We start from the raw sequence: 17,574 nt of genomic DNA on the forward strand, positions 1-17,574 counted from the left end.
TACTGTAATGGTCCAGGTCACAAAGTGGCTCAGTGACTCGTGTTTTCATCTCAATCTGAAAAAAACTGTTTGCATGTTCTTCACAAAGAGGGCAACAGATGCTACTGAGCCAGATGTCTATGTGTCAATGGAGAAGCTCCAGGTGGTATCTGATTTTAAGTACCTTGGCATCATACTTGATTCCAACCTCTTTTAAAAAGCATATGAAAAAGGTAATTCAGATAAACCAAATTCAACCTAGCTAATTTCCGATTTATACAAAATTGTTTGACTACCGAGGTAGCAAACTGTACTTCAAATCTATCATACTCCCCCACTTAACATACTGCTTGATTTGGGCCCAAGCTTGCTGTACACCATTAAAACCTATTCAGTCTGTCTACAAACAGCCTCTCAAAGTGCTTGATAGGAAGCCCAATAGCCATCATCATTGTTACATCCTCAGAAAGCATGAGCTCCTGAGTTGGGAAAATCTTGTGCAATACACCGACGCATGTCTTGTATTCAAGATTCTAAATGGCTGAGGCTGGTAACTAATGAACTTATCCTCTGCAGCAGAGGTAACTCTGGGTCTTCTTTTCGTGTCGGTCCTCATGAGAGCCAGTTTCATCATAGCGCTTGATGGTTTTTGCAACTGCACTTGAAGAAACGTTCAAAGTTCTTGATATTTTCCGGATTTACTGACCTTTATGTCTTCAAGTAATGATGGACTGTCATTTCTCTTTGCTTATTTGAGCTGTTCTTGCCATAATATTGACTTATCCCTATTTGGTATACCACTCCTACCTTGTCACAACACAACTGATTGGCTCAAACGCAATAAGAGGTAAAGAAATTCCACAATAACTTTGAACATTTTTGGTTACTACATGATTCCATGTGTGTTATATCATAGTTTTGATGTAGAAAATAGTGAAAACGAAGTAGGTGTGTCAGCTTTTGACTGGTACTGTGTTTTTTTCCCCTATATATGATTTTTTCTCTCTGTAATTCTCTGTTTAAGGTGTTTAGATTTTTTATTATTTGAACACTCCATTGAAAATGAGACCCTGGTCTAAATGTGGGTTCTCTGTATAAATTAAGTATTGCCAAAGATTATACAATGTGTGGTAATATTGAATCCAAACTGAATTCATGCTAGTGAAACTGTGAATTCTGTTTGGAGATCCAGGCATGTTGAAATAAGTGCATGGAGCTGATACACTTTGGCTGGATGTCCAAAAGGGGGTGCTCTTTCCCTATCACAGCTCAAATTGAGAGCAGTGCATGGGGGCAGGAGATCTGTGTTGAACTTGCCACTAATATAATCACAGATCTGGAAACCGATTTCCCTGCACAAAATCGTAGGTGACAGCCAGTAAATTCTGTGAACAACCGCAATGATGTGTATTAATAAAAACAAGCAGCGGTGTTACATTGACCACTATTTTCTCTATACAGAAAAAGTAACAGTTCAACAACACATAAGATCTAGGCCTGGTATTTGATGACATACCCATTAAAAGAAGTGACTTGGAGTGGATTTACCACAAGAAGGGCAAAACTATAGACCTGTGTCTATTTTGAGTATATTGTCTAAAGTGCTAGAAACAGTAATTTATGATCAGATACTGTTGAAGTCGGAAGTTTACATACACTTAGGTTGGAGTCATTAAAACTCATTTTTCAACCACTCCACAAATTTCTTGTTAACAAACTATAGTTTTGGCAAGTCGGTTAAGACATCTACATCTAGTCATTTTTCCAACAATTGTTTATAGACAGATTATTTCACTTATAATTCACTGTATCACAATTCCAGTGGGTCAGAAGTTTACATACACTAAGTTGACTGTGACTTTAAACAGCTTGGAAAATTCCAGAAAATGATGTCATGGCTTTAGAAGCTTCTGATAGGCTAATTGATATCATTTGAGTCAATTGGAGGTGTACCTGTGGATGTATTTCAAGGGCTACCTTCAAACTCAGTGCCTCGTTGCTTGACATCATGGGAAAATCAAAAGAAATCAGCCAAGACCTCCGAAATATAATTGTAGACCTCCACAAGTCTGGTTCATCCTTGGGAGCAATTTCCAAACAACTGAAGGTACCAAGTTCATCTGTACAAACAATAGTACGCAAGTATCATACCGCTCAGGACGGAGATGCATTCTGTCTCCTAGAGATGAACGTGCTTTGGTGCAAAAAGTGCAAATAAATCCCAGAACAACAGCAAAGGACCTTGTGAAGATGCTGGAGGAAACAGGTACAAAAGTATCTATATCCACAGTAAAACAAGCCCTATATTTTGGGCCATAATGACCATCATTTGGTTTGGAGGAAAAAGGGAGATGCTTGCCAGCCGAAGAACACCATCCCAACCGTGAAGCACGGGGGTGGCAGCATCATGTTGTGGGGGTACTTTGCTGCAGGAGGGACTGGTGCACTTCACAAAATATATGGCATCATGAGGCAGGAAAACTATGTGGATATATTGAAGCTGACATCAGATGAACGTGGTACCTTCAGGCATTTGGAAATTGCTCCCAAGGATAAACCAGACTTGTGGAGGACTACAATTATTTGTCTTGGCTGATATTTTTTTGTTTTCCCATGATGTCAAGCAAAGAGGCACTGAGTTTGAAGGTCAGCCTTGAAATACATCCACAGGTACACCTCCAATTGACTCAAATTATGTAAATTAGCCTAACAAAAACTAAAGCCATGACATCATTTTCTTGAATTTTCCAAGCTGTTTAAAGGCACAGTCAACTTAGTGTATGTAAACCACTGGAATTGTGATACAGTGAACACATCTAAACAATCGTTGGAAAAATTACTTGTGTCATGCTCAAAGTAGATGTCCTAACCGACTTACCAAAACTATAGTTTGTTAACAAGAAATTTGTGGAGTGGTTGAAAAACAAGTTTTAATGACTCCAACCTAAGTGTATGTTAACTTCTGAATTCAACTGTAGTTATTTTTACTATATTCTATATTGTAGAATAATAGTGAAGACATCAACACTATGAAATAACACATATTGAATAATGTAGCAACCAAAAAAGTGAATCACAATATATTTAATATTCTTCAAAGTAGCCACCCTTTGCCTTGATGACCACTTTGCACACTCTTGGCTAATTGAAGTAAAACAGTAATTCTGCTCATACATTATACATGTATGAACTACACATTGACACATCCAGCCCAAAGCAGGAAGTGTAAAAAGTACTAACTAGTTGCCAAAGTTCTGGAGCATGTCTTTAAAGAGAGATGTGTATCTATCTCTCTTTACACTACACAAGTATCTCTCCTGGACCTAGTTTGTCATCAAAGTAATGTAGTGCAAAGAGGCCCTAAATGTGATCTATCACATCACTAGACAAAGTCATCTAGGACTGGGCCATGGTGTTTCTGGTCATTTTGCAGAAGGCTGACCTGGGCTGTCATAGGAACATTTCATTTACAGTCTGTAAGAACTTATAAAATATACAAAAGTGGGAACAAAACAGAACCCTGGGAGAATCTTCACCAAAGACAAAAACAATATTTTAGGACAAATATCCCCTACACTTCAGTATTGCATTGACCAAACTTTAGCATATTGGGCAATAGGAACCTGATGTAACTTAACTTGCTGAGTCTCAAATAGCCCCGTCCCGTTTAATAGCCAGCCAATGTCACATTTCAGCAAATAAACACCCGTTTCAAATTAACGCTGGATCTAAAGGTTACCCTGAATTGTTTGAGGTTTAATGTTTGATTTGTTAACATTAAATAATTCAGTAAATACACAAATATTATGGCAATCATCCATTTTTATCGGCTGTAAGACACTGCTAGCGCTGAGAACTGCTTGCTAACTGGCAACCGTAAGGCTCTCCAGAGGGTAGTGAGGTCTGCACAACGCATCACCGGGGGCAAACTACCTGCCCTCCAGGACACCTACACCACCCGATGCTACAGGAAGGCCATAAAGATCATCAAGGACATCAACCACCCGAGCCACTGCCTGTTCACCCCGCTGCCATCCAGAAGGCGAGGTCAGTACAGGTGCATCAAAGCTGGGACAGAGAGACTGAAAAACAGCTTCTATCTCAAGGCCATCAGACTGTTAAACAGCCACCACTAACATTGAGTGGCTACTGCCAACACACTGTCAATGACACTGACTCTACTCCAGCCACTTTAATCATGGGAATTGATGGGAAATGATGTAAATATATCACTAGCCACTTTAAACAATGCTACCTTATATAATGTTACTTACCCTACATTGTTCATCTCATATGCATACGTTGATACTGTACTCTATATCATCGACTGCATCCTTATGTAATACATGTATCACTAGCCACTTTAACTATGCCACTTGGTTTACATACTTATCTCATATGTATATACTGTACTCGATATCATCTACTGTATCTTGCCTATGCTGCTCTGTACCATCACTCATTCATATATCCTTATGTACATATTCTTTATCCCCTTACACTGTGTATGACAGTAGTTTTTTTGGGAATTGTTAGTTAGATTACTTGCTCGTTATTACTGCATTGTCGGAACTAGAAGCACAAGCATTTCGCTACACTCGCATTAACATCTGCTAACCATGTGTATGTGACAAATAACATTTGATTTGATTTGATTTGATGCACAAAAACTATTTTGGGAGTACAGACCACTAGAACTTGGCAGATCGCCCTCTAGTAGTGAAAGTACGAACTGCCGGAAAGGCACAGTCGGAGGTCAATGATTATCCTGTCAAGGAAAAGTTGTATTTTATTTTATACAGGCATACTAAGACAAAAGAAATGTGACACCGTGTGCAAAGAAATGTGACACTGTGTGCAAATTATAACATATTAGTACTCCATGTGTAACTCTGTGTTGTCTGTTCCCACTGCTATGCTTTATCTTGGCCAGGTCGCAGTTGCAAATGAGAACTTGTTCTCAACTAGCCTACCTGGTTAAATAAAGGTGAAATTAAAAAAATAAAAAAATAAACAAGAAAAGCTGGTATTAAACAATTAACTATACAAATGAGCAAAAGCTAAAATAGAAGCCTGTCTCTAATAAGGGCCTGTTGTGTTCCGTGATTTAAGCAAATAAACGCCTGGGCTATTAACTAAGTGTTTTTGGTACTTGTTCTTGCCACAATTAGCATAGCAGTGCACCATGTATTGTCCAAGGTTTCTGTGTAGCCAACTCTGCTCCTCAGCATTTTCTTTCAATGTACACAAGAGGCTGCTAGACACAAAGATAAACAATTCCATTCCCTGTCTGCATTGTTTATTTGACATTTTTGTAGAACAACGCTTTCATTGAAGAACCTCTAAATGTGGGCAATAACATGACAATGGCCAATACTACTTTATAGTCTTTTCAGTAGGCCTCCTATCATGTTCTTTTCATAATGATACTTTGAAAAAGTTAGCATTTGTAATCATTGTCATTTACTATTTAATATGAAGTCACAGTGAGGGATCAATGCATGACCCTAAAGACATCCTGGACATTAGCACATTAAGTTTGTTCCTCACTGTCAATATGGGTTTCTAGTTCATCTGCATTTGTATACAGAGGAACAGCAGGCCTTATACATGGCCAAATTTCCAATCACATTTCAAAGTACCTGAGATTAGGATTATAACATCAATGTGTAATTAACATATTATAAATGCTTACAAAAATTAATTATAGGTTTGAGAATGAAGTCGCTTCTTTTATCCATTGAAACATGTAAGTGTGCAGGGCACACTATTCAGGTCTTATAAGACAGTAGCAAAACTCCACAAGTCCATTAAGGCCTCAGCCTTTTGTTTTGCTGAGAGGCATGCTGTTGAGACGTATCACGGCTATGGCCTATTCCATTTGAATGATGACATCCGTTTTCCTCAGGTTGAACCTTGTGATCAAATTAACATGATGAGAGCAATATGGATGAATCTGAAGGCAAAGAGTATGTGTAACATTTTGCTGCATTCTCAGTATCAAGGCCACAAACCTGTGTCCACAGATCTGAAAAGATAATACTATACTATAATAATACCAGGTCCCTGTGGTGATGGAGAAGCACCTGAATGCTCCCACAGTAGTCATTCATGTTAGTAAAAGATTACTTCAGAGGGCTGATAGGCAGGTTAAAGGAGACAGGCCAGTGGGTACTCATTTCCGGGCCGCTACCAAGAATAGGTCACGGAATGGAATGCTTTAGTCATTTCTTCTGCCTTAAATGCTACTATTTCTCAATGGATTTGGAGTACATTGACAATTTTGACCACTTTTGTGAGAAGCCCCAGTTTTAAAAGAGGGATGGCTTGCATTCAAATATGAAAAGGGCAAAATTTCTCTTATAAAATATTGACTCAAATACAGCCAAACCCCTGCTCAGGTAACTCGTCTCATTCTCACTATTATCATCATCGTACTGCTACAGATAACCATATTTCTAGGGGCATAGTCTGTAATAATCTTGTGACCACACATTTGTATTCCACTGTTCTTTAAATGTACCTTTATTTAACTAGGCAAGTCAGTTGAGAACAAATTCTTATTTAGAATGACGTCCTACCGGGTAACAGTGGGTTAACTGCCTGGTTCAGGGGCAGAACGACCGATTTTTACCTTGTCAGCTTGGGGATTCGAGCCTGCAATCTTTCAGTTACTGGCCCAACGCTCTAACCACTAGGCTACCTGCCACCCTGTTACTGTTAGCCCAATCGGGAAACCGACTGTGGTAAACTCGTCCAGTGCTATTATTTCAAATATAACAAATGTGGATACCCTGACTGTTTTCGCAGAGGTCTTGGGCTGTTACATATCAACGTACGAAGTTTGATGTCAAAGGTTATTGTGAGGCTTGCGCAGCAAAAGCCCCAGCTTTAGTCTATGACATACTTCTTATTGGGGGGCTTGCACAGCAAAACCCCAGCTTCAATATTCAACATACTCCTTATTATTATTATTTAGCATGCTACTCCTCCTACACTGTTTCAGCTAGAAACGCCGTTCAAACTTTAAAAATGTGCAGAATTGTCTCACTCGGGTTGCTTGCATAAAATGTTTTGATTATCTTTTACTTTTTCTGTTCTACATTTGTTTGTCCTTTTTTGCTCCCCATTGTGACATCATCATTTCCAACTGCCATTCACTGTCAATGCAAAAATACATTTGACACAAATCATCGACTTTGACCACTTTTCCATAAAGACAGAGTGTATGATATATTGGTCTACTTTTCTGTTATTCAAATCTGAAATAATAACAGAAATATCTAGTACAGATCTAACAATATAGCTATTTTAGCTTTTTTGCAAACAACCAACATCTGACCACAACCACACAACTATGGACCACAACCACACAACTTCTGACCATCAAGTGACCACAACCACACAACCACTGACCGATTTATTGGAGGACCAAAAAAAGCCAATACAGATTAATCGGCCGATTAAAAAAAAAAAAAAAAAAATATATATATATATATATATATATATATATAAAAAAAGTATTTGTAATAATGACAATTACAACAATACTGAATGAGCACTTATTTTAACTTAATATAATATATCAATAAAATACATTTAGCCTCAAATAAACAATGAAACATGTTCAATTTGGTTTAAATAATGCAAAAACAAAGTGTTGGAGAAGAAAGTAAAAGTGCAATATGTGCCATGTAAGAAAGCTAACGTTTAAGTTCCTTGCTCAGAACATGAGAACATATGAAAGCTGGTGGTTCCTTTTAACATGAGTCAATATTCCCAGGTAAGAAGTTTTAGGTTGTAGTTATTATAGAAATTATAGGACTATTTCTCTCTATACCATTTGTATTTCATATACCTTTGACTATTGGATGTTCTTCTAGGCACTTTAGTATTGCCAGTGTAACAGTATAGCTTCCATCCCTCTCCTCGCCGCTACCTGGGCTCGAACCAGGAACACATCGACAACAGCAACCCTCGAAGCAGCGTTACCCATGCAGAGCAAGGGGAACAACTACTCCAAGTCTCAGAGCGAGTGACGTTTGAAACGCTATTAGCGCGCACCCCGCACCCCCCTGCCTATTCTCGGCAGTTGATAGGCTTGAAGTCATAAACAGCTCAATGTTTGAAGCATTGCGAAAAGCTGCTGGCAAAACGCACGAAAGTGCTGTTTGAATGAATGCTTACGAGCTTGCTGGTGCCTACCATCGCTCAGTCAGACTGCTCTATCAAATCATAGACTTAATTATAACATAATAACACAGAAATACGAGCCTTAGGTCATTAATATGGTCGAATCCGGAAACTATCATCTCGAAAACAAAACATTTATTCTTTCAGTGCTATACGGAACCATTCCATATTTTATCTAACGGGTGGCATCCATAAGTCTAAATATTCCTGTTACATTGCACAACCTTCAATGTTATGTCATAATTACGTAAAATTCTGGCAAATTAGTTCGCAATGAGCCAGGCGGCCCAAACTGTTGCATATACCCTGACTCTGAGTGCAATGAACGCAAGAGAAGTGACGCAATTTCACCTGGTTAATATTGCCTGCTAACCTGGATTTCTTTTAGCTAAATATGCAGGTTTAAAAATACATACTTCTGTGTATAGATTTTAAGAAAGGCATTGATGTTTATGGTTAGGTACACGTTGGAGCAGCGACAGTCATTTTTCGCGAATGCGCACTGCATCGATTATATGCAACGCAGGACACGCTAGATAAACTAGTAATATTATCAACCATGTGTAGTTATAACTAGTGATTATGATTGATTGATTGTTTTTTATAAGATAAGTTTAATGCTAGCTAGCAACTTACCTTGGCTTCTTACTGCATTCGCGTAACAGGCGGCTTCCTCGTGAGGGAGGTGGTTAGAGCGTTGGACTAGTTAACTGTAAGGTTGCAAGATTGAATCTGTAACGGAATTCTTCGTCCTCCTCTGACGAGGAGTATGAAATGTCAGACCAATGCGCAGCGTGGTATGTGTTCATGATGTTTATTAACTGAACAACAAAATACAAAATAAAAATGTGAAATAAACGAAAACTGAAACAGTCCTGAAAGGTGTAGAAAAACACTAGACAGAAAATAATCACCCACAAAACACAGGTGGGAAAAGGCTACCTAAGTATGATTCTCAATCAGAGACAACGAACGACACCTGCCTCTGATTGAGAACCATACCAGGCCAAACACATAAACACAACATAGAGAAAAGAACATAGACTACCCACCCCAACTCACGCCCTGACCATACTAAAACAAAGACATAACAAAGGAACTAAGGTTAGAACGTGACAGAATCCCTGAGCTGACAAGGTAAAAATCTGTCGTTCTGCCCCTGAACAAGGGAGTTAACCCATCATTCCTAGGCCATCATTGAAAATAAGAATGTGTTCTTAACTGACTTGCCTAGTTAAATAAAGGTGTAAAAAAAAAACGGCATCCAAAAATACCGATTTCCGATTGTTATGAAAACTTGAATTCGCCCCCTAATTAATCGGCCATTCCGATTAATCGGTCGACCTCTACCACTGACCAATCATCTACTGACCACAACAACTGACCCCATCCACACAATATCTGACCACAATCTACATCTAGTACATCTACATCTAGTGATCACAACCACGTAACTACTGACCACATACACAACTGCTGTCCACACATCTAACTACTGACCACAACCACACAACTTTTGGCCACAACCACAAAACTAATGACCACAACTACTGACCACTACTACTAACCACAGCTACTGACAAAAAAATAACGACTACAACTAATGATCCCAAAAACACAACCGCTGACCACAACTACTGACCACAACAACATGGCTGACCACAGCCATGACTACATGGAACTCTATTCCACATCAAGTAACTGACGCAATCATTAACATTTTATTTACAAATTTTTTTTAAACACCTTATGGAACAACACAAACATTGGCACAGACACATGCATACACACACACGATATCATACACACTATACATACACATGGATTTAGTACAGCAGTCTGGCTAAATTCCCAATCTGGCCCTCAAACCATCATGGTCACCTAATAATCCCCAGTTTACAATTGGCTCATTCATCCCCCTCCTCTCCCCTGTAACTATTCCCCAGGTCGTTGCTGCAAATGAGAACATGTTCTCAGTCAACTTACCTGGTAAAATAACGGATAAATAAAAATAAAAAATAAAAAAAGATATGTGGTATCGGTGGAGTAGTGGCCTGAGGGCACACAGTGTGTTGTGAAATCTGTGAATGTATTGTAATGTTTTTAAAATTGTATAAACTGCCTTAATTTTGCTGGACCCTAGGAAGAGTAGCTGCTGCTTTGGAAGCAGCTAATGGGGATCCATAATAAATACAAACACAAACTTCTGCTATGGTCTGCACTAGCTCTGGTCCAGCTCTGGTCCTGGGCGTAGCTAGCTAGTAACCACAACCACATATTGTCTGACAACAACCACAACTACAAACCACACCACACAACTTCTGACACAACCACACAACTACTAACCACAACCACACAACTTCTGTCCACAACCACACAACTACTGATCACAAACACACTACTGCTAACCACATCTAGTGTCCACAACCACACAACTACAGAACACAACCACACAACTTCTGACCACTCAACTGCTGACCACAACTACTGACCACAACTAAACAACATCTGAACACAACCACACAACTGTTGACCAAAACCACACAACTACTGACAACAACCACACAACTTCTGACCACAACCACACAACTGCTTCCCACATTTAGTGACCATACACACACAACTACTGACCACAACCACAGCCACCCGGAAAGATGATGTTTCTGGTTGTAATATAAAGCCCATTCCTGGTTGATTGGCTGAGCCTGGCTCCCCAGTGGGTGGGCCTGGTGCCCCTGCGCAGTCACGTGAAATTCATAGATTAGGGACAAATATGTATATATTTAAATTGACTGATTTTCTTATATGAACTGTAACTCAGTAAAATCATAAAAAGTGTTGCATGTTGCGTTTATATTTTTGTGCGTTTATATTTTTTTTATATATATAGATATATACAGTCGTGGCCAAAAGTTTTGAGAACGACACAAATATAAATTTTCACAAAGTCTGTTGCCTCAGTTTGTAAAGGAACATCTGACAAAAATATCTAAAGACACTGAAGCAGCAAACTTTGTGGAAATTAATATTTGTGTCATTCTCAAACTTTTGGCCACGACTGTACACTACCATTCAAAAGTTTGGGGTCACTTAGAAATGTCCTTGTTTTTGAAAGAAAATAACATCTTTTGTCCATTACATTAACATAAAATTGATCAGAAATAAGTGTAGACATTGTTAATGTTGTAAATTATTATTGTAGTTGGAAACGGCAGATTTGTAATTGGAATATCTACATAGGCATACAGAGGCCCATTATCAGCAACCATCTCCTGTGTTCAATGGCACGTTGTGTTAGCTAATCCAAGTTTATAATTTTAAAAGGCTAATTGATCATTATATGCAATGATTTTGTCCAATTTGTCACAAAAATGCGGTGACGTGGGAAAAAGTTTCATGTTTGGCTTGATTGAACCACATTATGTGGTAACTGGGCAGTGATTGGTTAAAATTGCGAGCCTTCACATAATATGCAGGAAATTGTTAATTTTGAAAAACAATTGGCGATCGCAGAATCCTAGAAGCACATGACACCCTGGTGTGTGGTAAGTCCTTCGTATAAATGCATCATTATGGTGAATTTCCACTGAGGATTTACCCTGGTGTTTTACTAAAAAGGCTCAGACTTTTGCATTTCCACCTCCACTGCCCGGCTCCAGAGAGTGACTCACTGGGCCATGGCCTCCGATGACTTGCTCTGACTAGGAACCAATGCGAGGCCACTAGTACTTTTCAGCCAGCATTTAAATAACAATGGCTAACTGTGAACATGGTTTAACACCTTCCACAGTTAACACCTTCTCACAGAGCAACTGTATTGATGATGCAGAGTTCATTGGTTCTGCTCTTCTCAAGTCCTAAGTGTCAGCCCTAGCTATGGAAACTCAGTTCCAAAACAATATCACAAGACATTAACATAATCAGTGGCGACACACTGGTACTGCTAAAATTAGATCTGTGAATGCCAAAGAGATTGAGGGGAAGGAGCTAGGGCCTATATGAACTGGGCCAGACTTACATTTCTCTTATGGCTTCCATTCTCTGTATGTACTGTGGAGGGCATTTGTAACCCCAACGCCTTCTCAATGTCTGTAAAAAAAGAATAATACTCATAATAAAACTTCTTGCCATGGTACCACAGTGACATGACACTACAAGCATTTTGAATAATGGACAAGAGAAAGAAGAATGTGGTTTCTGCTACTTTCCAGACAACAGCTCACAAACTCAGAGGGGCATTAAGAGTACCTGTGAGAATCTCGTCAATCTTTTCCACGACCATGTCGGCGTCCTCCTCAGAGAAGCACATGGGTGGTTTGAACTTGAGGACATTGCGATGAGGACCATCTGCACTTAGTAGGATGTGTTGTTCCTTCAGTCTGGGGAAACAGAGTTTGGAACTCCATATTTGTCCTAATGAAACAAGCATACTGCAATATCTGTTCTGGGTCTACAAGTCTCTTCTGGATCAATTACAATTAAGATTTTCAAGAGAAGATATGTTTCTTCACTTGAGGCCATCCCCCAAGTGCTGAACTATAGTTTAGTTTACTATAGTACAGCCACGTTTACACTGGGGTTGAGACAATGGCTGTCAATGACGAGTATGCCCAAACATTTACATAACCGTTGTGTTAACACTACAACTAGGAGGAGGTGCCCAATGATTTTTGGTCTTAATATGCTCATATAACGGCACTTAGTTCATGTGTGCTTCTGCATTGCTCAATTTATAAACTTTTATTGAGATCATTACAATACGACACATCACCGGTATCATGTGATGTTTGAAACCTGAACCAACATGGGCCTCAAAAATACTCACAGAACTTGATCCTCTAAAAATAAGTCGGAATGAATTAAAAACCTTATACTTGATTTGAAAATGTGCTATTTGATTTAACATGATTCTAATTGATAAAACATGCTTCTATGTGTGATTTACACGGCTTGATAAATGTGCAGACATTTTATAAACTGTGTTTAATCTCATTTTAAGAACTGACCATATGCTAAAATGCAGTATAAAAACTAAGTACGTTTTATAAATGTCTAAAAATGGCCTAAATGAGTCACTCACTTGTAAATGATGTCCTGAGCTTCCGCTGTAGCAGGGGTCAGTTTCACCCGATCTCTCACAAGCTCCGCCCCAACAAACAGGCCACGACCCCTATCAGACATTACATCATCACAGTCTGAACCCTGACACACACACAGAGCTTTTGTGAACCTCTGTGATGTTGAATGTTACCAGCTGCATTTCTAAGAATCCTCTATAGGTTTCAGGGTAATTTGACACTGGATATGTACATTGGCATATTGTAGTGGTGAGTGATAGGCACCAACTAGAAAAATGCAACTGATATAAGTATGGACTTTTCCTAAAGGAGCCTAAAACCTACTCAACCCGTTTGAATACAATGGGAAGCCTATCTACCGTTGATTGCACATCAGCATGCTAAGTTGAGAGCCTGAGAGAAGGGTTTTGTGCATGCAGTAGCAGTCAAGTTAGCATTTTTACATAATGGGAAGGATAACAGGACGGATCAATCGATATCACAATATGCCTTGCCATATCAAATTATTGATATTGGTGCCCATCACTACTAGTGGTAAAAGCATTGGTATTGTGTATATTTGTATATAGATCAGTGGTTTATTCAGTGTGCACAAAATGTTTTGTAATTACTTAAGTCAAATTATTCAGTGTAAATTTACAGCTATTACTTGCCTAATACTAGGGATTCAGTATCAGGCTCAGATGATAAGTCTCTCTCCCCCTTAGTTAAGTGAGTAGACCTACTTGATATTTCTTGCCAGTGGATGTGTTTCCCTGTGTGTGTCAAATCAAATCAAATCAAATGTTATTGGTCGCATACACATATGTAGCATATGTTATTGTGGGTGTAGTATAATGCTTGTGTTCCTGGCTCTAATAGTGCAGTAATATCTAACAATACACACAAATCTAAAAGTAAAATAATGGAATTAAGAAATAGAGAAATATTAGGACGTGCAATGTCGGAGTCCGGAGTATGAATACATACACTACCGTTCAAAAGTTTGGGGCCACTTAGAAATGTCCTTGTTTTTGAAAGAAAAGCAATATTTTTGTCCATTAAAATAACATCAAATTGATCAGAAATACAGTGTAGACATTTTTCATGTTGTAAATGACTATTGTAGCTGGAAACAGCAGATTTTTTATGGAAAATCTACATAGGCGTACAGAGGCCCATTATCCGCAACCATGTGTTCCATGTGGCAAGTTGTGTTAGCTAACCCAAGTTTATCGTTTTAAAAGGCTAATTGATCATTAGAAAACCCCTTTGCAATTATGTTAGCACAGCTGAAAACTGTTGTTCTGATTAAATAAGCATTAAAACTAGCCTTCTTAAGCATTTGTGGGTTCAATTACAGTCTCAAAATGTCCAGAAACAAAGAACTTTCTTCTGAAACTCATCAGTCTATTCTTGTTCTGAGATATGATATATTTTTGATTTTAGATTCTTCAAAGTGGCCACCTTTTGCCTTGATGACAGCTTTGCACACTCTTGACATTCTCTCAACCAGCTTCATGAGGAATGCTTTTCCAAAAGTCTTGAAGTTCCCACATGTGCTGAGCACTTGTTGGCTGATTTTCCTGTGGTCCAACTCATCCTAAACCATCTCAATTGGTTTGAGGTCGGTTGATTGTGGAGGCCAGGCCATCTGATGCAGCACTCCATCACTCTTCTGGTGTGTTTTGGGTCATTGTCCTGTTGAAAAACAAATGATAGTCCCACTAAGCGCAAACCAGGTGGGATGGCTTATCGCTTACCACCCCAAAAGGTCCACAGATGATGCAATCGCCATCACACTGCAAACTGCCCTAACCCATCTGGACAAGAGTAATACCTATGTAAGAATGCTGTTCATTGACTACAGCTCAGCATTCAAAACCATAGTACCCTCCAAACTAATCATTAAGCTTGAGACCCTGGGTCTCGACCCTGCCCTGTGCATTTGGATCCTGGACTTTCTGACGGGCCGCCTCCAGGTGGAAGTTAGGAAACAACATCTCTACCCCGCTGATCCTCAAGAATGGGGCCCCACAAGGGTGCGTTCTCAGCCTTCTCCTGTACTCCCTGTTCACCCATGACTGCATGGCCATGCACGCCTCCAACTCAATCATCAAGTTTGCGGACGACACTACAGTGGTAGGCTTGATTACCAACAACGACGAGACAGCCTACAGGGGAGGAGGTGAGGGCCCTCGGAGTGTGGTGTCAGGAAAGTAATCTCTCACTCAACGTCAACGAAACAAAGGAGATGATCATGGACTTCAGGAAACAGCAGAGGGAGCACCCCCTATCCACATCGACAGAACAGTAGTGGAGAAGGTGGAAAGTGTAAGTTCCTCGGCGTACACATCACGGACAAACTGAAATGGTGCAGACCGCACTACCCTCTGGAGAGCCTTGCGGTTGAGGGCGGTGCAGTTGCCATACCAGGCGGGGATACAGCCCGACAGGATGCTCTCAATTGTGTATCTGTCGATGTTTGTGAGGGTTTAGGTGAAAATACAAATTTCTTCAGCCTCCTGAAGTTGAGGTGTGATGGTGTGGGGGTGCTTTGCTGGTGACACTCTGTGATTTGTTTTAAATTCAAGCCACACTTATCAAATCAAATTTTACCATACACATGGTTAGCAGATGTTAATGCGAGTGTAGTGAAATGCTTGTGCTTCTAGTTCCGACAGTGCAGTAATATCTAACAAGTAATCTAACAAATTCACAACGACTACCTTATACACACAATGTATGGGGATGGAATAAGAATATGCACATATAAATATATGGTTGCGTGATGGTGGTGCGGCATAGGCAAGATGCAAAAGATGGTATGAAATACAGTATATACAGTGGGGCAAAAAAGTATTTAGTCAGCCACCAATTGTGCAAGTTCTCCCACTTAAAAAGATGAGGCCTGTAATTTTCATCATAGGTACACTTCAACTATGACAGACAAAATGAGGGAAAACAATCCAGAAAATCACATTGTAGGATTTTTTATGAATTTATTTGCAAATTATGGTGGAAAATAGGTATTTGGTCACCTACAAACAAGCAAGATGTCTGGCTCTCACAGACCTGTAACTTCTTCTTTAAGAGGCTCCTCTGTCCTCCACTCGTTACCTGTATTAACGGCACCTGTTTGAACTTGTTATCAGTATAAAAGACACCTGTCCACAACCTCAAACAGTCACACTCCAAACTCCACTATGGCCAAGACCAAAGAGCTGTCAAAGGACACCAGAAACAAAATTGTAGACCTGCACCAGGCTGGGAAGACTGAATCTGCAATAGGTAAGCAGCTTGGTTTGAAGAAATCAACTGTGGGAGCAATTATTAGGAAATGGAAGACATACAAGACCACTGATAATCTCCCTCGATCTGGGGCTCCACGCAAGATCTCACCCCGTGGGGTCAAAAAGATCACAAGAACGGTGAGCAAAAATACCAGAACCACACGGGGGGACCTAGTGAATGACCTGCAGAGAGCTGGGACCAAAATAACAAAGCCTACCATCAGTAACACACTACGCCGCCAGGGACTCAAATCCTGCAGTGCCAGACGTGTCCCCCTGCTTAAGCCAGTACATGTCCAGGCCCGTCTGAAGTTTGCTAGAGAGCATTTGGATGAACCAGAAGAAGATTGGGAGAATGTCATATGGTCAGATGAAACCAAAATATAACTTTTTGGTAAAAACTCAACTCGTCGTGTTTGGAGGACAAAGAATGCTAAGTTAGGGCCTCCCGGGTGTTGCAGTGGTCAGCTGTGCCATCAGAGACTCTGGGTTCGCGCCCAGTCTCTGTCGTAACCGGCCGCGACCGGGAGGTCCGTGGGGCGACGCACAATTGGCCTAGCGTCGTCCGGGTAAGGGAGGGCTTGGCCGGTAGGGATGTCCTTGTCTTATCGCGCACCAGTGACTCCTGTGGCGGGCCGGGCGCAGTGCGCGCTAACCAAGGTTGCCAGGTGCACAGTGTTTCCTCAAACACATTGGTGCGGCTGGCTTCCGGGTTGGATGCGCGCTGTGTTAAGAAGCAGTGCGGCTTGGTTGGGTTGTGTATCGGAGGACGCATGACTTTCAACCTTCGTCTCTCCCGAGCCCGTACGGGAGTTGTAGCGATGAGACAAGATAGTAGCTACTAAAAACAATTGGATACCATGAAATTGGGGAGAAAAGGGGGTAAAATTTAAAAAATTTAAATATTTTAAAAAGAATGCTGAGTTGCATCCAAAGAACACCATACCTACTGTGAAGCATGGGGGTGGAAACATCATGCTTTGGGGCTGTTTTTCTGCAAAGGGACCAGGACGACTGATCCGTGTAAAGGAAAGAATGAATGGGGCCATGTA

General features: G+C 40.2%; 1 protein-coding gene across 1 annotated transcript in view; it reads right to left on the reverse strand.

Annotated features, from left to right (window-relative positions):
• Window positions 1-4,750: 4,750 nt before the first annotated feature.
• The window catches only part of etnppl (ethanolamine-phosphate phospho-lyase), a 33,908-nt gene continuing 21,084 nt past the window's right edge, over window positions 4,751-17,574 (reverse strand). The window contains exons 10-13 of the mRNA XM_024434984.2: window positions 13,253-13,342; window positions 12,421-12,551; window positions 12,191-12,261; window positions 4,751-5,894 (exon numbers count right to left, since the gene is read on the reverse strand). Of these exons, the coding sequence (XP_024290752.1) occupies window positions 5,790-5,894; window positions 12,191-12,261; window positions 12,421-12,551; window positions 13,253-13,342 (397 nt within the window). The 3' untranslated portion in view covers window positions 4,751-5,789. The remainder of the gene's footprint in view (window positions 5,895-12,190; window positions 12,262-12,420; window positions 12,552-13,252; window positions 13,343-17,574) is intronic.

The sequence above is a fragment of the Oncorhynchus tshawytscha genome, linkage group LG10 (genome assembly GCF_018296145.1).
Source record: "Oncorhynchus tshawytscha isolate Ot180627B linkage group LG10, Otsh_v2.0, whole genome shotgun sequence".
In the NCBI taxonomy this organism is placed as follows: domain Eukaryota; kingdom Metazoa; phylum Chordata; class Actinopteri; order Salmoniformes; family Salmonidae; genus Oncorhynchus; species Oncorhynchus tshawytscha.